The 27,492-nt window shown below is 39.1% G+C and overlaps 2 protein-coding genes and 1 long non-coding RNA gene across 7 annotated transcripts in view; 1 reads left to right on the plus strand and 2 right to left on the minus strand.

Moving 5' to 3' along the window:
* The window catches only part of LOC117947844 (microphthalmia-associated transcription factor-like), a 32,847-nt gene extending 13,425 nt beyond the window's left edge, over positions 1 to 19,422 (plus strand). For 3 of the 5 annotated variants that reach the window (XM_034877167.1, XM_034877164.1, XM_034877166.1), the window contains exons 2-10: positions 3,891 to 4,131; positions 13,493 to 13,708; positions 13,831 to 13,926; positions 14,540 to 14,648; positions 14,963 to 15,055; positions 15,150 to 15,203; positions 15,407 to 15,482; positions 16,525 to 16,672; positions 18,136 to 19,422. In XM_034877167.1, the coding sequence (XP_034733058.1) occupies positions 3,891 to 4,131; positions 13,493 to 13,708; positions 13,831 to 13,926; positions 14,540 to 14,648; positions 14,963 to 15,055; positions 15,150 to 15,203; positions 15,407 to 15,482; positions 16,525 to 16,672; positions 18,136 to 18,507 (1,405 nt within the window). In that variant the 3' untranslated portion in view covers positions 18,508 to 19,422. Of the gene's footprint in view, positions 1 to 3,890; positions 4,132 to 12,110; positions 12,483 to 13,492; positions 13,709 to 13,830; positions 13,927 to 14,539; positions 14,649 to 14,962; positions 15,056 to 15,149; positions 15,204 to 15,406; positions 15,483 to 16,524; positions 16,673 to 18,135 lie in introns of those variants that run through there. The other 2 variants (XM_034877165.1, XM_034877168.1) reach the window with 2 other exon arrangements.
* Positions 1 to 19,846, minus strand: part of LOC117947846 — a 21,165-nt gene extending 1,319 nt beyond the window's left edge. The window contains exons 1-3 of the long non-coding RNA XR_004657336.1: positions 19,726 to 19,846; positions 10,639 to 10,645; positions 9,504 to 9,513 (exon numbers count right to left, since the gene is read on the minus strand). This is a non-coding gene — a long non-coding RNA (uncharacterized LOC117947846). The remainder of the gene's footprint in view (positions 1 to 9,503; positions 9,514 to 10,638; positions 10,646 to 19,725) is intronic.
* A 6,384-nt stretch (positions 19,847 to 26,230) lies between these two features.
* On the minus strand, positions 26,231 to 27,483 carry LOC117947845 (4-galactosyl-N-acetylglucosaminide 3-alpha-L-fucosyltransferase 9-like). Its single transcript, XM_034877169.1, has one exon. The coding sequence runs from the start codon at positions 27,460 to 27,462 to the stop codon at positions 26,407 to 26,409; it is 1,056 nt and encodes a 351-aa protein (XP_034733060.1). The 5' UTR covers positions 27,463 to 27,483; the 3' UTR covers positions 26,231 to 26,406.
* Positions 27,484 to 27,492: the final 9 nt, after the last annotated feature.

Here is a 27,492-nt window from a genome sequence, read left to right on the forward strand (position 1 = left end):
ACAAACAAAAGCTATGTTATGTACGTACTGCATATCCTTGAGCTCAAACAACCATGTTGAATGCCTTTCCTTCCTCATATTTTTTGCGGGGCTAAGGATTTTTGTGGGGGTCTCGTTTCCAAGCTATAGCTAAAAAAGCTGTAATGCGGCAGCCGGAAGGCTCAGTGAGTGAAGCGGCCCTCCATTTGTGGGGGTTCGCTCCTGGGCACAGTGGGCCCTGGTTTGATTCCGGCCTGCGGCCCTTTGCTGCTTGTCATTTCCCCTTTCATATCTTCAGCTGTCCTGTCACAAATAATGGCTGAAAATGCCCACGACATATCTTAAAAAACACTTTTGGCTGCAAATTCACTACAGAGGTCTGTGCGACCGGACAGGTGTTTTGCATCAGGACCGCTATGGGTCTTCACCAGGTGGGCCTCGATGAGCATCGACCCCGAGGGAGCGTGTTAGACTCCTTGTATTGTGTTAAGAAGGGTTGGGTGGGTTGCTGACCCCTGATGCCAGTTATCCCCGTTTGACAACCACACAGGGAGCAGAGAGGGAGCAGCCAGGGTTATTGAGATATAAGTTGCATCAAATCCGCCTTGGTTGGTCACACTGTCACCGCATAAAAAAAGAAAATATATATGTGTATATATATATATGAAAGTGGCCTAAATCTGATTTGTAAAAAATCCGATCTGGACCAGATTTGAGTGTTCACACTACTTCTGAAGAAGTCTGACCTTGTCACTTGACCCCAAATTTGGTCCACTTATGCCTGCAGTCTGAACGTGGCCATAGTTTCCGTGACATCATCCATAGGTTTTTGAAGAGCCAAAATAAGATTTTAACTGTAAAATGTCCCGCTCAGTACGTACATACAAATGATGAACGTGTCAAACATAACTGCTAAACATGTTAGCATTGTGAGAATGCTGATGTTAGCATTTAGCTCAAAACCATACTGATGCAGCTGTGTTTAAGGACTGCTGCTATAATGTGACATCATAGTAAGTTAGTTACCTTAATTATGGTAAATATCACTGTTTTCCTTAAAGATCTAGAGTCTGTTAGGCTAATATCAAGATGTCTTTCTTCAAAGAGCTAAGAATACTTTTATATCATTTTTTTTAATCATTTTAATGCAGCTAGTAAAGTGCTTTCTTGGATTTGTGTACATACAAATATTCTGTATTTTAATACATACAGTATTTTTAATTTTGTTAAGCAGTTTGTAAATCCATAGTGTCTGTTTTTAAAGCTATAGCTAAGGTATAGCGAAGTAATAGAAAATTTCAAAAGAAACTGGAGTATCCTCTTTTGCACATGGAAGCAATGCTAGGCCTTTAGCTTGTGTCTGAAGTGACGACGGGGTTTTCACTCAGAGTACCTGTGAGGATGGGATGAGATACCCAAGATTTCAAATGGTGCTTTTGCGTGATTTTTAGTGGAGAAACTCAGTTTTGCAGGTCCCTCGATTAAAAAAACGAATCGATTGGGCAACAACATCTTATGATTGTTAGGCAACTAAGAATGTCTTTGGTCGAGGACAGCCCTAATTTTTACTACGCCTTTCTCCACCTCCTGAACTGCGAACAAAGGACCGACGCGGGCTGAGGAGGTTGTTAGAAGCAGCTACTACTTCCTCTAGATGCCCTGTGGCGTTTACTAGGAAACAAACAAAAGCTATGTTATGTACGTACTGCATATCCTTGAGCTCAAACAACCATGTTGAATGCCTTTCCTTCCTCATTAAGCATATTTTACTCACCACATAACTATTGGCATCAAAATATATTTCAAGTACCAAAAAAAGTGCTCACTATTTCAGCGTAATATAGACATGTTATTTTGTTGGATTTACATAATTATTGATGCATTCATGTGTAAGCTTCACTTTAATGTTGCAGCGGGGCTATTTAACCTATTTTATAAACTGCTGGGTATACCTAGGTTTTATGCTGTAATAATATATCATCATTTGTATTACTTGATTGCATTTTGTATTAATAATCAGAAACTGCAAAGTAGCTGTCAGATAAATGAAGTGCAGGTACTACTACTACTTTATTTGCCTCAGCATTGTAGTGGGGTAGAAGTATAAAGTATGGAATGGAAATACTCAGGTAAATACAAGTATCTGAAAACTGTACTTTGTAAAATGGTAAAGATCGTGAAGTTGATATAAATATTTTTATGGATATGCTATCTGTATTTTAAGATTTTAGATTTTTATAGAACTTCACACAGTTTATTCTGACGGAAAACGAACAGGACAGCAAATTTTTCAGCAAAAAATTCAAACACTCACACACTGAAGCAGATTATAGTAAGAAAGAAGCAAAGGATTCAGCTCTGGCCGTGGATATTAACAACATAAGCAGTTTTAACATTAGATCCAGTGACTTTAGTTCAACATTTAGGGGGTGAAAGGAAACACAATCAGCCATAGTCCCATGGACACCGGAATTACGCATGAACACTTATCCTGATTCTATGTACTAGGGTAAAGTACAACGTTTTACACCGTTTGAGGGACCCGAACTGCTGCAGTACTTTCAGCGACCAAACTAGAGTCTTTGTTCTGCTGTGATTCAGTCAATAAATCTTGTTGATTGATTCATCCAGGATCAATAATCAGTTTATCTGCATCTGCATTGTCTTCAGAAATAATGACAGTTTATGTTAAAGTGGATGTAATCTTTGAAGTGACTGTGGATAATGAAAATGTGGTTCAATGTTACACCGTTAGCATGTTTTTGTTCTTGTGCAGGGACCAGTGGGTGTGGTATCAGACAATGAGATTAGATCCAGTACTTGGGGGAGAATTATGGTATGTTGAGGGCTCAACGCCCACTGAATATGCTGTAGACCAAAGCTGTGTTTAACTTCTCTGGCTAATTAGTGCGATTACTGCACAGCTGGATTGGCCAGACGTTTTACTGAGTTTGTCAAAAGGATCACTCACTCGATGAAGGCTTCACCCCGACAACTTCTGCTTCAGCAGAGTCTCTCTATTTTAGGACTGCAGGGCTCTGTCTGGGGAGTAGCCGTCTAAATTTAAGAGTGGGAAAACTGAAACAACCTTTTTGGAAACAGGTTCCTCTTTTCTGTTAAAGTTAAATAACTTTGTGAGAGCAGCTTGGGTGCTTTTTTGCAAAATCCCCAGACCAGATAGTTCAGCTGTTTGAAAGTGCTTTTTAATTGACGCTTTGACACTTGAAGTGCTTTTTATTTGTAGTATTTATGTTATCTGTGTATTATTATATAAGAAATTAAAAAAACACAAAGCAGTAAACCATAGCCGCAACTGACAATTATTTTACTTTCTCAAACATTTTTTTCTCAAACAAATTAAGTCGAACAAATCCCAATTTCCAACACCCAGCATGTTGTTAAATTGCTTTTTTTTTTGTCCAAAAACAGTCCATAAACCAAAGTCATGTCATGTCATTCATAATTGGCAAAGAATTGCTACAAATCCTTACAACTGAGAAGCTGGAACAGTGCAATTTTTTTAAATTGATGCTTTCAAAAATAACATTATTAGACATTATGGAAACAGCTGCTGATCAATTATCTTGTCAAGTCAATTAATCGACCAGTTGTTGCAGCTCAACAGTTGTTCCGTTTGATCTCTGCTCCTTCAGTTGTCCTTATGTTAACCTTTTCTTCCATCTGCTTTCCCTTCATCTTCCTCTACCTTTTCTAATCTCTAATCACTCTTGTCTCTTTTGCTTGACCTCTCCTTGCTCGTCTGGCCTCTCTCTACCCTCTCTCTCTTATCACTCTCTGTCTTCTTCGACTCTTTTCACCTCACCTTCTTTGACTCTCTCTCCCCCCCCTCCCCATCCCCATCTTCACATCTGCCTCTACTCATTCATCTGGCATGTCTCTCCGGTCTGCAGCGGCCCGGCGGAGCAGCACTGCTCCTCCAAACCGCCGCTGAGCTCCTCGGCCATGACATCACGCATCCTGCTGCGGCAGCAGCTGATGCGGGAGCAGCTTCAGGAGCAGGAGAGGCGGGAGCAGCAGAGACAACAGGCCTCCCAGTACCCACAGACCACGGTGGCCCAGACCCCCGCCATCAATGTCAGCGTCCCCGCCACGTTACCGCCTGCTGCCCAGGTGCCAATGGAGGTGCTCAAGGTACACAACCGTGCTTCTAGCCTGCGAAGAAGAGGGATATATGGCAGCATCATGTATGCTTAGCAGGCTGTTAGAGTTATCACAGTACATGTATAAAGTTTCCACCTCTGGAATTAGAAGTTGCATGTGTCATGGTTGCAGTCTGAATGGTCCAGGCAGCGCTGTATTTATAGATTGTATTGACTGTGTGTGTGGACAGTCAGGCAATTGGGGTTTTACTATGACTGTGTAAAAAAAAAGAAGAAAAAAAAGCACAGGAGTGAGTGAAGTGTGTTAAAATGCGTATATGGGGATTATCTTTCCTGAGAGAATTCCTCTTTAATGCATGCTGTGCTTCCAGCCATTTGGATTTAGCCATCTTTAATCCTATTTGCTCAGCTAGATTCACATCTTTTCATAGCTTTGATTCCCTGGCAGTCCGAGGGACAGGAGACTGTTAAGATTTTCTGTACGAGTAGAGACCGTTTTGTTTTGAGGGATCATTTTAACAATCGGTTAGGTAAGTTTCCCTGTTTGTCCTCTGCATGTGTTTCCATAGAATTAGTAGTGAGCAATTATTAGTGAACATGTGGATCACAATTTGTGTGTTATCTCCATTTTACATCTATTCTTACTTTCTACTCCATTTTCCTTTAATTCACTGAGTTTCTGTATAAAGAATGTGGTGTGTGTGATTGTGATTTGGAAAGGTTTGCACAAAAAAAGATTTTAGGGATATTTTTAAGTTGATCATGACAGAATCCAGAAAAAAGTGAGTCGCTTACATTTTTTTTTTTGTGCTTGTATTATTTTTGGAGTATTTGGTTTTTACATCATTACAAAAGGTGATAGAGAAGTTTTCAGATTTTGGCATGAGGACAAACATACCGGTATTCTTGTGTGCATGTATTCACCTTTCCATGTATTTTAGATTTTCCATATCTCTAAGAAAGACACAAATTCCGCTTTTTGCTTTAGCCACTTTATGGAATCTCTGCACAAATATGTAATCATGTTTGTTCTTTTGACTTTCCAAGATGATAATCGACATACTTAAAATACTTTGGTGCTGAACAATCTGACTTTTATACAACATCAAATAGGTTTTAGTTTCCTAATAATGGCTTCCATGGGAACTACATTATCTAAGACGTTGGTGTTATGAAATACTGCATTTAAAAAAGATAATATAGCTGCTATACAGACTGTGTGTTGTAGCTCTTAAGTGGTTGTTAAGACCTCTTGATGAAAAAGAGGAGACTTAATTAGAGGATACATCAAGGTTTTAAATCGAATGACGTCACACTAGGTGTAGTACTGCAGTCAAAGTACTGATATAGTACGGGCTATTGAGTAATCTTTGTTGATCTAAATCCATACACACAACGCTATCAAAGATTTCATGGTTGCTTGCTCAGCCAGACTTTCATCACCCTGGATGTGTGTGGCATCATGGGCCAGCAGCAAAGGACAATTACAGTATGTCCACTGAAAACATTGCCCTTCTAATGCAACCTAAACATTACTTACTTATTACTTACTTACTCTCCATAATCTGCAGCTCTTTGAGAGATTCAGTGCACCCCCCACCTCCCCCACCCTCGAACTCTCGTCCCTGTGTACAATACATGTTAGAGTAATTTCCCTGCTTTGGCGAGAGCTTACCGACATTCTTCATTGACTGAAGTCCTCAAATGAAAAGGCCATTGCAGCTTGGTGCTGTTGAGCTGGGTTAACCTACTCTCCCCTGTCTGTGGCTAGATTAGCAGAGTCCACACAAAGCTCAGGGGTACCAGGCAGAGCTGCTGGACCTCAAAAAGTGCAAACATTAAGCTTAGATGAGTTTATCTAAAGACTGATTGGACCCTTAATTAACCAAGTGGCCTCTGACCTTCTGGGGAATAAGTAAGGGATCAGTTAGGGATCAAGACAAAGGCGAGCACAGCCTTACCACACACAGAACGCTAATTCAGTGAAGAATGCTCATAATTAGCCCCGCTGCCTTCATTCCATGGCATATTTAAGAGAGAAAAAAAAAAACACTGCTTTGAAATGTATGTAGGATAACTTCCTAAAAACGTTAAACAATTTAGTTTTCAAAGGGTTTATTGTGCCATGAAAAGAACAAAGTACTCTTCAACTTTGTACAAAATGTACATTTCTTTTGGATTATTAATCAGTGCAGCTTGTGCGGTACATATCAGGAGAATATGGAGATGCCACAGAGATATCTCATTTTGGTTTATGTGTCAGTTAATGCAACAGGACATTTGGTAGTTGTTCATCTAAAACAAATGTCATAATACTTTGTGTAAAAATGTTAAGTTTGCACTGTTATCATTTAATGCATTCACCAATATCGCTTAATAGATTTAGTGATTTATTATAAGCTTTCTAATTATTACAGCTGTTCTTAATAGGTGTATAAATCAGCAATCCAAACAGTTAAGCCCTTTTTTCTAAGCTTTTATGGTAATTTTAACATAACATTTATCATTTAAAGACACAAGGCTTGTGTTTCGTTGGTAATTTGCTACATCTTTGAATGATAGCATGACAAAACATCAGAGGTGGAGAAGGCTGCAGGTTGCTCTGATGTAGCTGCTCACATTAGCATCACAGTTGCTGTCTGCAAGTTCCACAGAGCACATTAGCAGCTTAACTGTGAGACAAAGTGGCCTATTCTTCTAGCCTGCATAGAAAATGGGGGCATTCTTATTAATGTGTCCAGGTAGGGCCATCATAGAATGCCCAAAGCATGTAAATTAAAAAAGTAAAGTAAAGTAAAAAAGATCAGTTTTTGTCAGCTCTCACCATGCATCCTCTAAGTGCAGCAGGCTGCTTTGTGAAAGTGAGTGTTTCAGAATCTTGGAGGGTTATGTCTCCAATGTCCTCAGGGCTGTTGAAGGCCAAAAGCCAGCAGATAAACAACAAGCTGTCTTGCTTGCTGTGGTTGCAGATGCTGTGAGTTGGCAGTTGATGTCACATTTCTAAACTGTGTATTTTGGAAAGATCACATTAAGTGAAGTTGGGCAAAGTAAAATTCAAGTCCGGCTGGCGCTAATATATCTCTCTAATCCATTGTTCTGCTCATTGGCTCTTACACAAGCTGACAAACAGAATGATTAGTATAATATCACCAGCGCTTTTATACGCACACACCACCTTGTTTAGACTCCTTATACAGACTTTACTTAAATTGACCCTGTACAAGTCCGATCTGTGTAGACGTGTCCACTTTATAAACAGACTATGAAAAGTTTCTTTTTTTACTTCAAAACAGATACGTTTTCACCCTCGGAGCAGTTCATCCAAACAAAAGCTACAGTATGTATTGGCAAGGCCACAATGTTTCCACCCTAAGGTCTGTCCCCGGCCCCACACCCCCATCTGGGTGCTCCAACAAACTCAGAGCAGTGAGATCCTCTAATTATACTGAACAAAATAATATACGTAACACTTATGTTTTTACCCCCATTTTTCATGAGGGGAACTCAAAGATCTATGACTTTTTCTACTTACACAAAAGACTTATTTCTCTTAAATATTGTTCACAAATCGGTCTAAATCTGTGTTAGTGAGCACTTCCCCTTTGCCGAGACAATCCATCCACCTCACAGGTGTGGCATATAAAGATGCTGATTAGACAGCATGATTATTACACAGGTGTGCCTTAGAGCCCGACCGATAGTTGACATCAGTTGACTGCTCACCGCCATACTGCCCTGTAAAGTCTACATCTCCAAAGTGCCAGACGCCATCAAATGTGAGCCTTTGACCACTTAAGTTGGTAATGACGACAAACTGCCACTCAGTTCGAGACCCCGATTAGGACTTGAGGGACCGATGAGGGTTTCTGACAGTTTGTGCAGAAATTCTTTGGTCATGCAAACCGATTGTTGCAGCAGCTGTCCGGGTGTCTGGTCTCAGACGATGCTGGAGGTGGAGATGCTGGATGTGTTGGGCTGGTGTGGTCCTGGGCTGATGTCGTCCTGGGCTGGTGTGGTCCTGGGCTGATGTGTTCCTGGGCTGATGTGGTCCTGGGCTGGTGTGGTCCTGGGCTGATGTGGTCCTGGGCTGGTGTGGTCCTGGGCGGGTGTGGTTACACAAGGTCAGCGGTTGTGAGGCTGGCTGGATGTACTGACAAATTCTCTGAAAACGTCTTTGGAGATGGCTTATGGTAGAGAAAATGAACATTCAGTTCACAGGCAACAGCTCTGGTGGACATTCCTGCAGTCAGCATGCCAATTGCATGCTCCCTCAAAACCTGACCAACATCTGTCGCATTGTGCTGTGTGATAAAACTGCACATTTTAGAGTGTTCTGCCAATATCCAACAACTTTAGTTTTTCTTTTTTTTTTTTTACACTGACTGGTTTTCTGTTGGGGCATATGTATGTGCAAGTGTTGCATATATATAATTTTGCTCAGTGTATGTGTTATCATTTAGCGAGTCCTTTGGGACAAAAACAAGCTTAAGGAAACACTGATGCTCATTTGAATGTAAAGATAAAACTAAGTGCTTCAGCTGGTTTAGTTAATGTGAGAAATGTATTACTATTACCTGTATCAATGAGATACAGATTTTAGGGCTGCAACAAATAATTATTTATATGCTCATACACTAATTGATTAATCATTTGGTGTGTATATATATATAGAGTCAAAATATAGCAAACCATTCCATGTGCAACAACCCAGGGCCTACAGTCCAAAACCTAAAGAGAGTCAGTTAACTGTCATGAGACAAAGAAAAGCAGCAAATACCTAATAAAAAAACCTAAACGATGAATCAATATATGTCTGTAACCCACCATTGTCATGAGTCAGTCTGCTGGTTGTTTACTCATTGCTTAGTCTACAACATTTTAGAACATTATGAAGAATCCCTTACATGATTTTTGTAATGTTTAATTGATTATTAAAAGAGCAGCAGATTAATTTCCTTTATTAATTAATCCATTGATCAACTGACTATTTTAAACATGAGAAAAATCATGAAAAGAAGAAGTAAATATTTTACAGACTGTGTAAAATATTTACACTCTGTGGTTGTTCGGAGAGAGAGAGAGAGCGATGGAGATAGAGAGAGAGAGAGAGAGAGAGAGAGAGAGAGAGAGAAATGGGGCTCTTACAGTAATCCTTTGTACAGTTTGTAGACAGTAACAGCTATCGGTCCTGTGGATGTGGGAACTAACAGGAGATGCGAACAGCCCAAAAAATAAGAACCAAGAAGTAATAACTGAGAACAAATATGTGTTGGCAATCTGTGAATATCACGTGTTATTTATGATTAATAATTGATCAAATACTTTACCAGATTATTATGAGGCAGGACATGAGGTGAGCTTCTGAGTAGTCAATGGCAAAAACAAATAAAACCGCCAGCAAACAACAGAACAGCTAAAACCATACTTTTTCACATTTAATTCATTTGTATACACTACACAATAGGACTAATTCTTCTCTGAATGTTTTTAGGCTGAGACACCAATGTTGCAGTTGCTAAAGCAGCTCTGGACCCTCTTTTTCTCAAAAGGAGCCGCTACAAAACAGCGATTGTTCCCACAGAGTAGAACAGCACACGCAGTAATCCTCGAGGTCATTTAGAACGCCTCAGGTGTTGGAACGATGGCGAGAACCAACTGAGAACTGTTTTCTTATGTACGTAAGCTAAATGTGAATTTGAAATATTACAACAGCAGCTGACTGACTGCAAATTAAAACATGCCACTTTGACAGAAGGAAAAATGGCATTGTGCGCTTTTGTTTCAATAATTGAATACAAATTTGCTGCTTTTCTTTATTTTCTTTGATATCAAACTTAATAACTATAGGGTTTGTACTGTGGGTCGCACCAAACAAGCTCTTTGAATGTGTCAACTGTTACTATTTTCTGACATTGTATGGGCCAAATGATTAATCAAAAAGACAATTAACGGATTAATCGAAAAAAATCAAGAGACCTAAAACACAGACATTTACAGTAGGAGAAAAATCTAAATTAAAATTTGAAGAAAGAGATCAGAAAAATACGTTCAGATATTTATTAGTCTCAGGTTATTGTGCCAGCTTTTGTGGCAGTTAAGTTGATAATATATACTGTATAAATATAGTAAAGTTAGCTAACCTTCAGGGTTTATTAAGCCATCGTTTACACATGTGTGTGCAAAAAATTGGATTGCTCATTCATGGCTCAAGTATTATTGATGTGGATTAGGTTTCTAAATATTCAGCGGCCCATAACATGCGTCATCAGTCTATTTTCAGGATCTACGCCACTGTGGTCCGTTATGTGTAGAGCAAGTAATGCCTGTGTAGTGGTGGTGACTGTGGATTTGCAGAGTAGATTTATTGTTGATGCTCTGACAACAAACAAAGTAAAGACTAAAGGATTCCAGTGAGCAAGATTGAAGTGTCTCATTGTTTTGTATTTTAGCCCAAAGCCTGGCATGGGTCTTTTCAATGAGTAATTGAGCTATATGTATGTCCCCCTCAGTGGTGTCACCTTTACAACCCTGTAATGACGTCATACCTGGTGATACATGTTAATGTACTTCTCACATGAGTATCCCCCTGCAGAACAATGATGCTGTCTCTGAGTATGGAGAAAGAGGCTCTGTTCTGGTGAGATGTGGTAAAATGTAATTATTTAGTTACTCTACTCTTCTTTAGTTGTTCTTTGGTTAAAGCAAGACAGTCAAGTCACATAAAATGAGGTAAACTTGCTGGTTTTAATATTTGCATATTTAGAAGCAGGGTCCGAATTAACATTCGCCAAATACAGGTACATTTTTCATCTGGAGAGTAAATCCCAGAGGGCTATCTGCCACATGGCAGGCTAATGTTTGGACCAAAATAGTTCTGTTTTCAGTCTACAGTTTGGTGAAGCTGCAGCTACTTTCTTCTGTTCCTCTGCGGCTGCATGTTGGAATTTTACAGTTTTATGGTAGGAGTCAACCAGCCTTCACAAAAAGTGGAGGAAAGTTGTATGGTGTATGCTGCAATATTTCTTTTTAAATATTTTCTCTGGTAAAAAATCTGCTTGGCTGTGGGATTTTTTCATCCACCCGGCAAATTGGCCGGTGAGTCAAAAAGTGAGTTTTAGACGCTGATGGGTATTCTTGTCCATTATTTATACATAATGTTTGAATGTTAAACATGCATGTGGAAGGCACAGTGAAAGTTTAACTGTTTGGCTACCATAGTGGTTGATTTAGTAAGCTTATCTTCAACAAATAGGCCAATTACACTTAGATTTTAATATTTTGAATTCACATTAATGTACAATATTTCACACATATCTTAATTATTTAAAAAAGTAATCTTAAAAATATATTTGAACATAATTTGGCGGGCCCCCTGCTCTAACTCAGAGGACCCCCTGTTTGGATATCTCTGCTCTAAAGGACACACAGATGCATGATTAGTAATGTGCATGTGGACTTTGTTATTGTGATCATTGCTATGTTTTTATTAGCTGCCAGTTACCAAAGGATATTCACTTTAATTTTTTTTTGTAGTGTTAAATCTTAACAGGAGTTCCTTTAGGACACTTTACAGAGGGAGTAGATCTGGACCACACTCAGAGACCCCCAATTCCATGCTCAGCAATACAAATTCTATTTCTAATGCTCTGTGTTATCATAATCATATTATCTCAACTGTCGAGTGCAACGTGCAGGCTACAGGATTTATTTTCCGCAGAAGCAAAGGAAATGTCCAAGGTAGCTTTGAATTTGTCTGGAGCCTGTGACTTCCTAATCTCTGAATATGAACCTAAATCCCCTGAGCTTAGCCAAAGCAAATACATACATTTAGAAAACAAAGTAGCGAGGATATTTCTTGTTAATTCTTGTTGTTGCCAATTAAGAATGTCATTCAGAGACACGAGGAGCAGCAAGCCTCAGGCATACTAATAAATAAATAATACATACAAGAATGTAACAGACTTTATTCTGTGTTGAACTGGGTAATCAAGCCTAGCATCCACAGGGTTAACTAAGTGGATGCGGCAAAGCACAAGCCCCAGGCTCGTTTCAGTAAAAGAGGTGGTCTTGCAAAACAAAGGCACTGACTGTTAGCAGCACATCCTGACATAAAGTGATAAACATTTCCGATTTTACATAAAATAACACACATTTGAAAAAGCTTATTGTACTACCCTGATCTGCATAACTAATTACTTGTGTTCTTGTCTTTTAAAAGATGAGCTGGATGTGTGTGTGTCCTTAGCGGGCTTAGTCTTCTGGTGAAAGCAAGGGGAAGCAGCCACAGCACTTCTGAGTTTAGGAAGAAGTTAACTTTTTTAAATCGGACGTATCAGTTTACTGTAAATGATGCTTGAGCTACTTGGATACCAACCTTATGAGGTATGTTTAACATTAAAGTTATTTTTGGAGAAGGGGTGTTTTTTAAATTATGCATGGAAAATAACATGACAGTATGAGACTAAATTCTCTCTTAAAGCCAATACAGTTGTGTTGTTTGCTACAGCAAATACAGTGCTGATGCATGTTAATACGTGTATAATGTACGTTTTCACATTTATTGATTAACTATGTATTGTGTCGTTGTTTCATAAATAACAAAATCAGTCAAAAAAAATGCAGGCAATAGCCAATAGAAGATTTAAATATAGTCTATAAATGTGAGCTGGAATGCAGCAGCACTGCTTGGTTTAATGTGTGTTACAGCCTTAAGAACAGTGTCTCTGAAGTGTATGCAGTAGCTTTTCTGAATCATTAATGTGACGTGAGGATTTATGCTCCACAGATATCAAATGTATCCATAACCATGCAGTGCAGGGATGGCTGTGTGTGTGTCATTTCTGACTCTTTAAATATGTGGACTATAAATGTAGAAAAGCAGGATGTACAGCAGAGTAGTTAAAGACCAATATGTAGAAATAGTTTTACTGGGAGTCTTTGAGATAACAACAATTGACAGTGTCTCAAAAGAAAATGCATAATGCATAACTCATCATAGGATTTGAACTCCATGCCAAGTTTATTTTAATACTCCAGTACTGCAATACTAGGGACAGGCTTTGAGGTATATTTAGAGTCTCTTTAATCTTTATATATCTTAACATATTTTGATAGCCTTTTTGATGTAATAACGTTGTCTTTTATTAGATGCCAAATTTATTAGATTGCCAAATGTAAATTGTGACTGTGAAAAGAATAATATGGTTGCAGTTTAATTATTTGAACGTATGATTTATTTCTTAACAAGCAACATTTCCGGTGTAGCACCTGTAACCCTCAACACATTAAATATGTAGTATCCTGTCACTAATCCATGTGTTTTATGTTGGTGTCTTTTCATTTTTCCTACTCTGCTTGCTTGCCCTTTTCCCTTTCTCTCCTCCCCCCAATAGGTCCAGACTCACCTGGAGAACCCAACCAAGTACCACATCCAGCGCTCTCAGCAGCAGCAGGTGAAGCAGTACCTGGGAAAGCTTGGCTCTCAGGTGTTGAGCTTTCCCTGCCACAACCAGTCCTCTGACCACGGGGGCATGCCGCCAGGGCCGGGCAACAGCGCCCCCAACAGCCCCATGGCCTTACTGACCCTCAACACCAACTGCGAGAAAGAGGTGACTCTGCTTGTGACTTGTGTTTGTCCCAATAACTCACAAAATGTGCCTTGTTGTGATCTTTTACTCATTAAATCATACTGATCTGTATGTCCTCTGCCCTTTTATGTCATCTTTTTTAGATGGATGATGTCATTGATGACATTATTAGTCTGGAGTCCAGTTACAATGATGATATCCTCAGCCTGATGGACCCAGGACTTCAGATGGCTAACACGGTGTGTGTGTGTGTGTGTGTGTGTGTGTGTGTGTGTGTGTGTGTGTGTCACTCTTTCAACACATGTATCTTATTTAGTCTTTTGGGGTTAAAACATCCAAGTAAATTCTTCTAAAATCTTGTGCTTTCCCAATAAAGCTAAGTAGTTATAGTTTTTTAAATGTTAACACTAGCTGTGCTGCCCAAATATACAGAAATAGTCACACATTTTGGAGATACGTCCTTGAGTCTTATTGTCACTGTGAGGTTGCCAGGCAACCAGTGGCGACTCAAGGAAATCATTCAGTCACACTTTTTTTGTATGGATTAAAATAATGAGGTATCCGTGTTAATAAGTGAGCTTTACAAATGCGGATAGGGGGATTATGTCCATGTTTCCTGTCTTGTTGCCAAGCTAAGCAGCTAGAGTACTCGCTATAGCCTTACATGACAGTGGTATCGATATTCTTATCCAACTCTTAGCATGAAAGCACTTTATTTTACGTATTGTAACCTTTTGTGTAACCTTTCTCACTTTATAAAAGCCATATATCACGTCACAACCCTACGTATCATGCTCATGTACAGGGCCGGTGGGATGATCCTTGCTTAATGTCTTTGCTGTGTCCCCTCAGATCCCCTTGAATGCTAACCTCATGGACATGTATGGTAATCAGAGTATATCCCAGCAAGGTCTCCCCATCAGCAACTCCTGCCCTGCCAACATCAAAAGGGAATACTCTGGTAAGCAGCAGTCTGTCACAGCAAGAGACTCAAACACATGGCTTCTGTCATCAAAATAGATCAAATGTTTACAGATTAGTGACCTAATAAAAAAAAATATATAAATAAATAAAATAACCTGAAATATCCATTCAAACATCAGGGCTCTAACAATACATATGGAGCTCTCCTCTCTTTGTGCAGCCCATAATGTAGCGTTTTATAAATAGTCCTGTAATCCTCCTCTGTGCGGAGATGTTGGCTGTGCATGACTGACATGTTTTTCAATGTATCCATTCTGCACACGTGGGAATTGAAAACATTATTTATTACAGTTTCACAATCCCCAGCCATCATGCATATGATGGATAAGTCTGGTTCCTGCGGCAAATTTGACACCTATCAAAGGCCTGAAGGGTTCCCTGTGGGTACGTATGGTTAATTAGCTTCAAGCTGATTATTTCTGATACCTGCACAGCACTGTAGATTATATTCATTAATCGAAACTTTGTTTTTCAAAAGCAGAGGTAAGAGCAATGGCAAAGGAAAGGCAGAAGAAGGATAACCATAATTTGAGTGAGTTTTAATTGCACTTGTATTGCTCTCAAATATAGTTATACTGTATGTAACTCTGTAAATGTTTGACTACACCTAGATGTGGTTATGGTTGGTATAGTGTCATCTTCTTTGTTACTCTGTTTTTTTTTAATTAATACATTTTCAGATGGTGTTTCGTCAGCTAATCATGGATTTCTTTCTCTTCCCTTTTTATTCTGTAGTTGAGAGAAGACGACGGTTTAACATCAATGATCGAATTAAGGAACTGGGCACTTTGATTCCTAAGTCCAATGATCCGTAAGTAACTTATTCTACTCACTACTAGTCGCTGGAATCATTCCTCCACAAAGAGATCCCTTCCTAATGGGATTTTAATGTTACTCACAGACATTGTTCTGTAAAAAAAATGTATTCTAAAGTTTAGCTGAAGACAAATCAAGTCCATCAGTATAGTCAATAAGTATCTTCCAAAGTTGCAGTGCTCTTAGTACAACATTCCCTCTTTGTGTTGCCTCCATCGCAGCTAATAAAGAAAACACTGTGGAAACACAAAGAGGGGGTTTTGTAACAAAAACACTGGAAGTTACACACTGTTAATCCTCAAATGAGATATTATCGCCCATCTCCTACGTATTGCATGAGAGTATATTATTTTACTTAAATCATTGGAACTATTTGGCTCCATAGATCTGCTTTACATCATTTCATCAGTTGATTGGTAAGATTATGGGGTTAAAAGCACCACTTAACACACACGCTTCATTTTCTTTGCCCTTTGACCTTGCCTGGGGCTCTGGGAAGATCACATACCTAAGTACACACAAAGTCTGAGACTGCCTTTAATAAACAGATCAGGCTCAACATAGCTCTTATTATAGAAAACACATTATGAACAGTACATGTGCTGGTTAGTATTGGAAATCTTTAATACTTGTGAATTTGAATATATCAATACAATCAGGAACAAAAACATCTGTATCTGCCTTCGAAGCTTCAGATTTGTCCTGTTTAGTTCTAGTAAAACTTCCACCGACGCCATTTCATCAGGCAGCTCGGGTCATCCTTACGTCTGCCTGTGATCTCAGTGAACATCCCCTGGCTACATTTACAATGCAGCTAACTCAGACTTAACTGCTGGTCACCCATGTGACCCCCTCCTCCTCAGTATTCTCTCCCGTCTCGTTTTCCCAACTGAACAGAGCTAAAATGGTAGCGAGTAGTCTATTATACTCTGATTTTTTTTTATACTAGAGAAGGCTTGTTGCCGCTTGTCTGATATCAAAACTGCAGGGATCTAAGAATAGGCTGTACAAATAATGGCACCTACTTTGATTTTCAGGGACATGCGCTGGAACAAAGGTACCATCCTGAAGGCATCAGTGGACTACATCAGGAAACTACAGCGGGAGCAGCAGAGGGCCAAGGACCTGGAGACACGCCAGAAGAAGCTTGAGCACGCCAATCGACACCTGATGTTGAGGATACAGGTAAACTAAGTTTCATGACGTGTAGTGATTAGAAGGTAGAGTCACAGCATTGTTGAATTGGTCATTTATCAAACACTGATAATAACAATGAAAAGGAAAACTACAGTTTGTGTCGTGTGAGAGACAGGATGGTCAGTAACGCCGAGGGCTTCCGCTAACGTTGGAAGAAATGACTACACTTTTATAAAATAAGTCGAGCTTAAGGGAAAACGAGCACAGTAAATATTAGCACAGCAAAGGCCACAAAGAGGAGGGAGGGGTTTATTTTAGACCCATCATCATGTAACTAATTGATCACAATACAACGGGCGTCACGATCTCTGGGACTCGGCTCAGGGGCTTGGTTGATTGATCACATTGTGTGTTTGTGTTGCTGCAGTTATTTAGAGCAGGAGGAACAGGGGCCAAAACAAAAGCTTTTCTTCAAGTGGGAAAAGTGAAGGTAAACAGTCAGTCAGGTGGGACTTTAAAACCAAAAACTTGAATCATAACATTGAAAAACTGAATCTGAATAGTATATTTTGAAATTGAATATATTCGTATGGAACTGAAATCCAACAAATTTATACTACACTATTCAGATTCAGTTTTTCAATGCAATGATTCCATCAAATTCAAATCAAATTTGGTTAGTGTTATTTCAGCCTATATTAACTCCTGCTAACCAAATTGGATTAGTATAGTGCCTTACTGGAAGAATTACTCAGATTGTTTACTTAAGTCTTAGTAGTAATACCACAGTGTAAAAATACCCAAGTAATAGTCCCACATCAAAAAAAAATGCTAAAGTTAATGTACATAATTATTAGAATTAAAATATGCTTACCAATATACTTATAGTACCAAAAGTACCAATTATGCAGAATGGCTTATTTCAGAATACATTTTATCTATCTATCTATCTATCTATCTATCTATCTATCTATCTATCTATCTGTCTATCTATCTATCTATCTATCTGTCTATCTGTCTATCTATCTCTGGAATATACTTTCATGTACTGATGCATTAATGTGTCAGCTGGTAAAGAAACTCATTTCAACTATTTTATTTACTGCTGGGCAGCATAATCTATAATACATCATTTAATCATAACAATAATCATAATTTATTTGTTGATTTAGATTTTTGAATCTAAATCTGCAAAGTAACTAAATCTGTCAGAAGAAATGTAGTGGAGTAAAAAATACAATATTGGCTTCCAAAATATAGTAGAGTAGAAGTATAAAGTAGCATAAAATGGAAATACTCAAGTTAAGTATCTCAAACTTGAAAATGAATTAAGGTACTTTATTGAATTTGTTTTCAGTTAGCTTCCACCACTGGTACATTGTATCTTTATTCTTGACCAAGTGAAACACAGCACAGTGATCTGAGACTCGAGTCCCCCTCACACAAGAACAGAAGCCTGATTGCGATCGAAGTTATGCACACTAATCTGTGTGTGTCTCTGGGGTTTGCAGGAGCTGGAGATGCAGGCGCGGGCTCACGGTCTGGTCATCACGTCTTCAGCACTCTGCTCTGCTGAACTCGCGGCCCGGTCCATTAAGCAGGAGACGGCTCTGGAGGACTGTCGCCAGGACCTGTACACGCTCCACCCCCATCACCAACACCACACGTCCTGCACTCCAGAACCGCTCGGCACCTTGGAGCCAGAGGGTCACTACAGCATCCACGGGAAGCCAGGCTCCAAACTCAACGACATCCTCATGGAAGACACCTTATCACCGGTGAGAGGGGGAGACCCTTTGCTCTCGTCCGTCTCCCCAGACACCTCAAAGGACAGCAGTCGCAAGAGCAGCGTAAGCATGGATGAGAATGATCAGGCCTGTTAGCACCCCCTACTGGAAGACACCTCGCCTGCATCTCCTACCGTCTCCATCCTGCTCCAAGTGTTCCTTGTCTGTAGCTCACACACTCCCAGCTGCTGGATAGGCCTGTCTCTGTTTGTGTCATGTGTTTGTTGTGTTGTTGTATTTTTTTCTTCCCCACCCGTGTTTACATGTATTGAATCGTTTCCATTCATGTTTTTGCTTGTTTTTAATGCAGAATCTTTGGTCTTTTTAAACCCTCAACCTCAATTTCAAGGACTGATTATGAAGTAGGTTTGCTTTAATCAATACTTTGATGACAATGAGTTGCAAAAATAGAAGGTTTTTTTTTGTTTTTTTTGTTTTTTTAAATGCATTTATCTTTGAATAGAGGTTAAATTGTGTTTATTTCTATTGATTCCAAAGAATCTAGGGAAGTTAGGAATCCTGGTCAGAAATGTAGGTTTTTGTGTTGAGTTGAACACTGCTTTTTAAATCACTAGCAATAATAGAAGAAATAAAATCTATTTATTACTGTAGTGCTTTACACCTGTGTCTTAGATTGAACTTGAATGTGCCAATGCCTTATTAAGATGTGTTCACATCAATGTTGTATTGCTATGCACATTTTTTGGCTGTTAGCTGAGTCTCTGTCAGTCTTCCAGTTCAAATTTCTTCTTCGACAAATAATCATTTGTAAATTTGATCTTATTTATGTATCTATGTAAACAGGACTTTATGTAAGCATTTCTCTTTTGAAAAAGACATTTTTAACAAGGCATTTAAAAGAGCCTTATTTTAAAATAACTGACATAATAAAAAGCACATCAAGCGTAGGAAGCTAAACCCTAACCCAAAATAAATCCCCATTGATCATGGCTAATTGTAGTCTTTTACTCAGTGTCACAATGAGCAAGAAGCAGCACAACAATCTAGAAAGAAAAGAGAAAAATCAAGTTCAGCACCCTGTTGCATGCTGTAACCATCCAGTTCTGCCTGCTCAGCAGTGTGTACCATAACAAAACACATTCCTCACTGCCAAACCCAGTTGCATTTTTCATAATGCAGTCTCAAAACTGGTAAAATTGTAATCAAGAGGCCTTGTTGTAGTCCCCACACAAGCACACAAATCTGATTTCACTTGAAACATCTGATTGTTGCTTAATTCTCTAAAGTCTTGGTAGATAATTAATGCAAGACAGTTGCATTTTATTGTTTTGTCTGCAGTGATCAGAATAAAACTGCTACTATTATAGCACACACAGTGTAATACACACGTGTGTGGATGCAAGTGCTGAGTTTTTATAAATCCCCATCCATTTCCTAAATTATTATTGTTGTTTTTACACCACTTAGGTGACATTTCACATTCAGGATGTGCTTTTTTTCCATTATGTGAACATTTATATTGCCAAGGAGTATAAGGAGACTGCTTTTGGATTTTATATGAAATGCATGTGAAAACACTGGAATAACGTCTGTCATTTTGTTTGCCTTTTTTATCTAAGCATAAACTAACTATTGTATTTGGCTTTTCAAATGCATACAAAATATTGTATGCGATTGTAGATTCTTCATGGTGTACCGTTGTATATTTTCACTGTTGTTTCAACAGTTGTAGCACACTGTATGAGCATGCCTTTGTTAATAACTACCTGCCATACTTTGAGAGCTTTGTTACAGCACAGCCTCCCTTTACTATGCAATGGTTTAAGTTGTGCCTGCACGGCAGCATCGTCGCTAGATAATGTGATCTCCTTATGAATTAGTCTGAAACAGTGTCATACTACGTATCTTTTTGATTGATTTAAGTGCCTTAAAGTTGTTTCTGTTACCCTGGTGATGTAAGAGGAGCTGTAGACACTGACTGGTGTTTGGTGCTTCAAGGATTAACTGAAGAGTGCCAAAGTACTTTAGGAAGCAGTAGGAAAGGCCGTCTGTCAGTACAAGACAACACTATAAGCCTCTCAGACTCAACACATGGTTTGTTATGATGGAACCCCAAAGTTTTCAGTACTTAATAAATAATAAGGCATTAAGAAATGATCATAAAAGTAAATAGTTAAAGGAGTAAGTAAACCAATGAATTCTGAAATAATTTGATAAATTACTAAAAGTCATCAAAAGTTATTCCATCATTTTTTTCATATTAACAATGTTTACTTATTGTTTTTAATTCTGTACAGAATCTGCCCTTTTTAAAAAGTCTGTTTTTACCTAATAATGGCATTGTTCCCCAAATAAATAATTATGTAAGTAAATGTGACATTTTGAATTAAAAAAAAAGGTATCACTGGAGAAGGTGCAGTGCTAGAGAAATAAGAATGATAAAACATTTAATAGTAAAGGTATAAAACATTTTTAGCTTTAGAGACGGCAATGTCGCTCAGCTCCCTACTTTGTCCACACTGAAATATTATAATGTACTTTAACTACTAGAGGGATTGCCCCGACATGTTGTGCATACGTCCGTGGTGCCCAGTGGATGAATCCTAATTACTTTTAGGGATCTCCTGACTTTTCAAGTAGCACCTAGTAGGTTGACATTTTTGGCTTTTAGTGAAATGCCTTAACTTGACTAAATTATTGAATGGATATACCTGACATTTGGTTAATATATTCAGGTCACCCGATGACTAGGACAATCCCTTAACTTTGTCCAATACTTGATTTATGACCAAATACCTGCAACGCTAATGACATTCCCATCAGCCTCAACTGTCCTTCCTGCTAACCAGCACTCAGACTCATATGAGGATTTATTTCAAAATGTTAGTCTCATTTATTTATCTAATACTGAACACACTGAAGGGGCTTTCATCTTAATTAAGGTTAAATTCTACACTGAAGGTGATGTTTCCAAAGTTGTACTGAATATTCGTCCTCCTTTTGAGACTAGTATGAATGTAGTTCAAAGTGATGACTGCCAAAATTAAATATACAATATTTTTTATATGAAAAGGTACCCACATTATTTTGAAATTTTGAACAGCCAATGCACCTGTTAGTGGTGTATCTCTTCCGCAGTTACACGCATTACCTAATACATGATGGCAATCAGTAGTGTGATGGAAGAATTTACTGAAGATTAACTTAATAATAGCTTTTTTGGAGCGTTGAACTGCATCTCAGGGTCTTAATCAGCAGATGGAGAGAGCTGAGCTGTCGTCACGGGCAGTGAAGTAGTATGGAACTTCTGTCTTTAAGACGAGATGTGGTTAAAAGCCTGGAACAGGCTAATTAACCTTAAGCTGAAGTTGTTTTTGTTAGATGAATTACAGCTTTACTTGGCTGCAGGGCAGAATGGCCTTTATGGTGACACCAATCCCACCTACTAACCCCCAACAGTATACAATACAAACAGGCCTGTAACATTGCCTCTTGAATGAACCCAGATCAGCTTTATTTTTTATTTTTTATGGAACAGATAAATAATCTAAACCCTAAATTGTGACAAGTTAGAATGAACATCAGCTTCAGAGGTGGTGGCACTTGACTTAAAGTAATCACTATGACTGATTTCCCATAATGAGTCTTCCAGCTGTTTATTATTATGGCACATTATGGATAAACCACTACTGACTGTTAGCTCCATTTACATCTCTTCTGGCCACTCTCATCCCTGTTCATACAGACAAGGCCTCTGCTGATGTGGCCACTGTTCTGATTCTTACAGTTTATATGAGATGAATGTAGCAATAGTTCCTGTATGCACCTGTTTCAGATTAGTGAAGTTGAACTTGCTGGTACTCAATGTGAAAACTATCGTGTGAGAAATATTAAAAGTTATACATGAATGTCTCTAGACCTTGTGTTTTACTTTCTCAAAATCCAAAAATTATGATTTCAGATGCAATCCAAATCTGTCTATGCTTACATTTTTGTGTTACGGTTTCCTTTAAGTCCCCCTTTTTAACATTAATAAGCAGTGAACAAACATTTAATCAAAAAGGGTTTATAAAACACTCATGTAGTCATAAGCAGATATATTGCATTAGTCAATGTATTTGTTAACAATTATAACTTCTCCTATGAAGATATATTCTATATTATTACAACTCTGTTTTACGAGACTACGATTCCTTCTCTGTTTATACCCCAGCATCCAGTGATAGTTTTGGATTTATTGAAATTCATTTTAACCATGTAAAAAAAACAGAAAGGGTCTTACAGAAAATAACATGACACATGATAGAAACCATATCCAGATGCGTGAACAACACTAGATTTATTTAATTTTTTGACATGTCTGGAAAGGAGTGCGAAGATATGTCTTTCTGAACTGTTTGTTTTGACATTGCTTGAGTTCCTCATTCTAGCTGTTCCATAATTATAGAAAACAGAAAGAAACCACTTCTTTGGTCATACGCACCGTTACAGGTTCAAATTAAATAATGCCCTTAAACTTTAACTCATCTAATTGAGTGAACATGTTTCTATCTGTAGTTGATTATTTTTGCTTCAAACATTAATTCTCCATTCCATTCTTTTTGTGTTCTCCCCCCCCACTCTCGTATTTCCTCCCTGTATGTTTTGGCAGTGGTACACAACATTATGTTCCAGTGTTTTGTCTGTGGTCTGTTTGTGATTTTTCTTAATTTGTAGAATGAAAATAAAAAAACATTTGATCACAAAAAAACATGAATTGTGCTGTTTGAAATTTAAAAAGGTCTGCCAGCTTTACTTACTGTAATGAATCTCTCTTCTCTTCCGGCTCCTGGCGAGAGCAGTCGTGTTGTTCCTCCTCTCCCCTCTTATCTTAGCTAGGCTCCTTTTCCAGTCTGTCTACCTTGTCTTGTGGAATTTTTTGTCCTTTTCTCTTTGTCCCCTGCCTGCTGTTCTCCCTGAACATTCGAAATGGAATTGATCGACTGGTCGCTCAGCGCTATTGACAAGATTTTTTCACCCAGACATGCTTCACCGGGGGAGCCGCTCTGTCCTAGCGGGACATTCCCTGCAGGCTACGCTCGCGATTCCTGGGACAATTGGCAAGCAGTCTGCCTGGACGTCCAGTGTTGAGAGTCAAAGGTCTTATAAAAACAAAACGAGACAGAATAGTGTTTCTAAAACACCAAGTCCAGGTGCTAGTGGTGGTTGAATAGGCAAATACTAAGGAGTAACGTATTCAAATTAAATTGCTTTAATAAAGTCTTGGTAATAATCAGATCAAAGTTAATATTTAATGTGTTTTTAGGCTAGATGAGAGACTAGTGACATCACTACCTGTGTGTTGACGAGGGAAATGTGTTTCATGCTGTAGCGGTTGCTGCCGGCAGCGACCAGCTGTAGCACTGAAGCCCACCGACTGCTGGACGGCAACATAAATCCCAGTGGTCGGGGACACCATCAGGCGCATATGGTGACAGGGTCCAGGATCACTAGACACCATGTAGGCCAACATGTCCGTCTCAAAGAAACAGGTCTGCTCCTAAACATACACTCACCTATAGGATTATTAGGAACACCGTAGGCTACTAATACTGTATTTGACCCCCTTTTGCCTTCAGAACTGCCTTAATTCTACGTGGCATTGATTCAACAAGGTCCTGATAGCATTCTTTAGAAATGTTGGCCCATATTGAGAGGATGGCATCTTGCAGTTTATGGAGATTTGTGGGATGGAAATCCAGGGCATGAAGCTACCATCTCAATGTCTCAGCAGAAATTGAGACTTATCAGACCAGGCGACAATTTTTCCAATCCTCAACTGTCAAATGTTGATGAGCTCTTGCAAATTGTAGCTTCTTTTTCCTATTTGTAGTGGAGATGAGTGGTACCCGGTGGGGTCTTCTGCTGTTGTAGCCCATCCGCCTCAAGGTCGTGCGTGTTGTGGCTTCACACCTCCGTTGTAACGAGTGGTTATTTCAGTCAAAGTTTCTCTTCTATCAGCTTGAATCAATCGGCCCATTCTCCTCTGACCTCTAGCATGAACAAGGCATTTTTGCCCACAGGACTGCCACATACTGGATGCTTTCCCTTTTCACACCGTTTTTTGTAAACCCTAGAAATGGTTATGCGTGAAAATCCCAGTAACTGAGCAGATTGTGAAATACTCAGACTGGCCCATCTGGCACCAACAACCATGCCACACTCAAAATTGCTTAAATCACCTTTCTTTCCCATTCTGACATTCAGTTTGGCGTTCAGGAGATGTCTTGACCAGGACCACACCCCTAAATGCATTGAAGCAACGTTCATGTGATTGGTTGATTAGATGGTTGCATTAATGAGAAATTGAACAGGAGTTCCTAATAATCCTTTAGGTGAGTGTGTAACGCTGCAGTGACAAGTCACAAGAGGCTGATTATAGCAATTGCTGGGGGAAAAACAACGGTAAAATTGCCAAATAGCATCAAAAACCCCGTCAAAAACAGACCAATTTATTGGCCAAACTATTTGTATTTATATTTAACAATCATTTAATGACAAATGATTCTAATTAAATATTAAAGGAATTAACAACAAAACATCCTTCAATGTTATGACTGTTGGCGCTGGATAGTTTGTCCACCAGAGGGCGCCCTACAATGTCTCTGACAAACACTATATTTTAGTGAGGACTCATACATGTTAGGGAAATCTGTTTTTGTTCAGTTTCTGGATTAAAACAACAAATAAAATCATCGCTATCAATATGGGCCTATCAGATTTTTTTTTTTTTTTAAACATTTGTATCTGTCAATAGTCATCGGTCGGGGCTCTACTCTCGGAATGATCTAGATGGTTACCCTGGCACCCTGATGCGGAGTGGGACTTTTTAATGTTTTGAGGCTGCCTGGCGTGCGGCCGCTGGCCGTTGCCGGCAGACCTGCAAGTCACTTCAGTGTCCACTCTCTCTGTAAAGTAAAGAGGCACAGAGTCCGTGGTCTCATGACGCGCTCCAAGGATTAAGTGAGATGATATTAATGTAGCAATATTAAGTCTAAAAGACAGAAAACAGGATATGTTTTGACTTTCCATGTCACTTTAATTAACACTATTAATTCTAACAGCAGGTGCACCTACATGAGGATGCACTTTTTTTAAGAAAATGCAATTATATGATGGATTACCCAATGTCTTTAATCATATTTAATGAAATAGTAATGTTTATTTAATGCATTTCAACATCAATCATGCAAGACCATTCTTTGGTTCAACATGCGTCGTATTCTTACACACACACTTGCCATTAAGCAATCAGGGCTTTGCAAACAGACAATGGTCAAAACAGAATAACCAATAGGAAACAAAACATTTCAAATTCTTTACTCTGCTGAGTAGCAACTTGGATGCACATTTGTTTTACTTTAATTATTTCAAACCAGTTTAGGCTTACATCTGCATTTTGCAAGAACCAGCGCCAACACCCAACATAATGAAGTGACATGTTATTACATTTTGACATTTTAATACATAATTTGTTGCAACGCAGCTTTAGCACCAGATTATGTCTTCACACATTGCTCAAGAACAAATGTGGCTGTCACTGTACGAAAAGCTGAGTTTGTTCTGAACATTTTGATATGAAACACATGGGGGTCATTTATATGCAAATACCCTAAAAGGGTAAATTTAAGAAGGTACAGTATTTTAAAATGCCCTTAGACCTCAGGGGATTAAACAGAAGTATAAAAACAGGGTTGTGTGCTTGACTGTCTGTGACACTATTTATAGCCAGGCCAGCTGTTTTTTCCTGTTTCCAGTCTTTATGCTAAGCTATGCTAACCATCTGCTGCAGATGGAGATAAAATAAATTCACAAAATGTACAAACCACTTCCGGGCTTATTTCAGCCGGTTTACAACAACAACTTTAAACAGAATACAGTGTTTAAAATGTGCCAAATGATGGCAGAATATTCAAGTAGCTTGTGTTTAAATATGTGCATTACTGTGCATGTGTGAGCCACTATTGAAAGGGGGGGCCTTCTCATTGACCTTTCTTATGTCAAGTACCACTTGTACAGGTCATGATCTACATTGTAATTCAAGTCTCTGGACATGTGGTCACAGGCGAGGCAGATGGGCTGAATGAATTCATTGTAGACTGACAAGAGGTGAGGAGTGGCCTCGTAGAACTTCCTCCACTCAAAGTAACGCATGTACGCTTCGTCTGTCATAAACAGCAGAAAGTTAGCCAGAGACTTTGCGTCGGGGAAATCATTTATGTGAATGAAGGCGTCGGAGGGAAGGAACTCCTCGTAGTTTTCTCTTGGTGGTCCCAAAACTATAGGCACTGTCCCCGCCACGAGAGGCCCGTTGACCTTCTCCGTGATATAGTCTCTGTGGAGCGAGTTCTCAAATGAGAGGTAAAACTTACAGCTGCCAATGGTTGAGTAATACTCCTCATAACTCAAATGTTTCCCTGTATAGGCTATACCAAAGAGGTCGATCTTGATGTGTTTGGACAGTTCCTTGTAATAGTTTTCTCTTATGGCTGTTCCGGTGACTGGGTTTCTGTTACTGACAATCCAGCACACTACTTTGTCTTTCTTGGGCAGAACAAAGTCCTCTTTCATTTCTGTCTTCCTGATTGTAAGCTCGTTCCTTGCTGTAATGTCAGCATCTCTTCTGTAGCTCAATGTTAAGTTGAACAGGTTTTCTAGACCTGGTATCCTACCCGTGTTCGTTGGAGATTCCACATGGTACCAAATCCACTTCTGAAAAGCTGGACGTGGCTCCTGCGGCATGTTTTTCAGATCACCGGCTATGTTTTTATGGTAAAAAATGACTCCCTTTGCTTGGCTGTAAAGGCTTCTGTTATCCGTTAGAACACAGTTATCAATCTTGAAGTGGGTAAAGCAAGCTTTGAAATCAAACTTCACACCGATAGGCCAGAACCACAGCAGGACTATGTGCTTTTCATCTGGAATCACATCTTCATAATTTTTCACATTGACTAATGTAGATGGGCAAACAGGAGACAGGGGCTCAAAATACAGGAGGAATGCAACAACGGCGCAGACCAGGCAGAGAACAACTGTAGTTGCCATGCACATGGTTTTCTTGGAACCAGGCGCCATCATCTG

Source organism: Etheostoma cragini, chromosome 7 (assembly GCF_013103735.1).
Source record: "Etheostoma cragini isolate CJK2018 chromosome 7, CSU_Ecrag_1.0, whole genome shotgun sequence".
NCBI classification, from domain to species: domain Eukaryota; kingdom Metazoa; phylum Chordata; class Actinopteri; order Perciformes; family Percidae; genus Etheostoma; species Etheostoma cragini.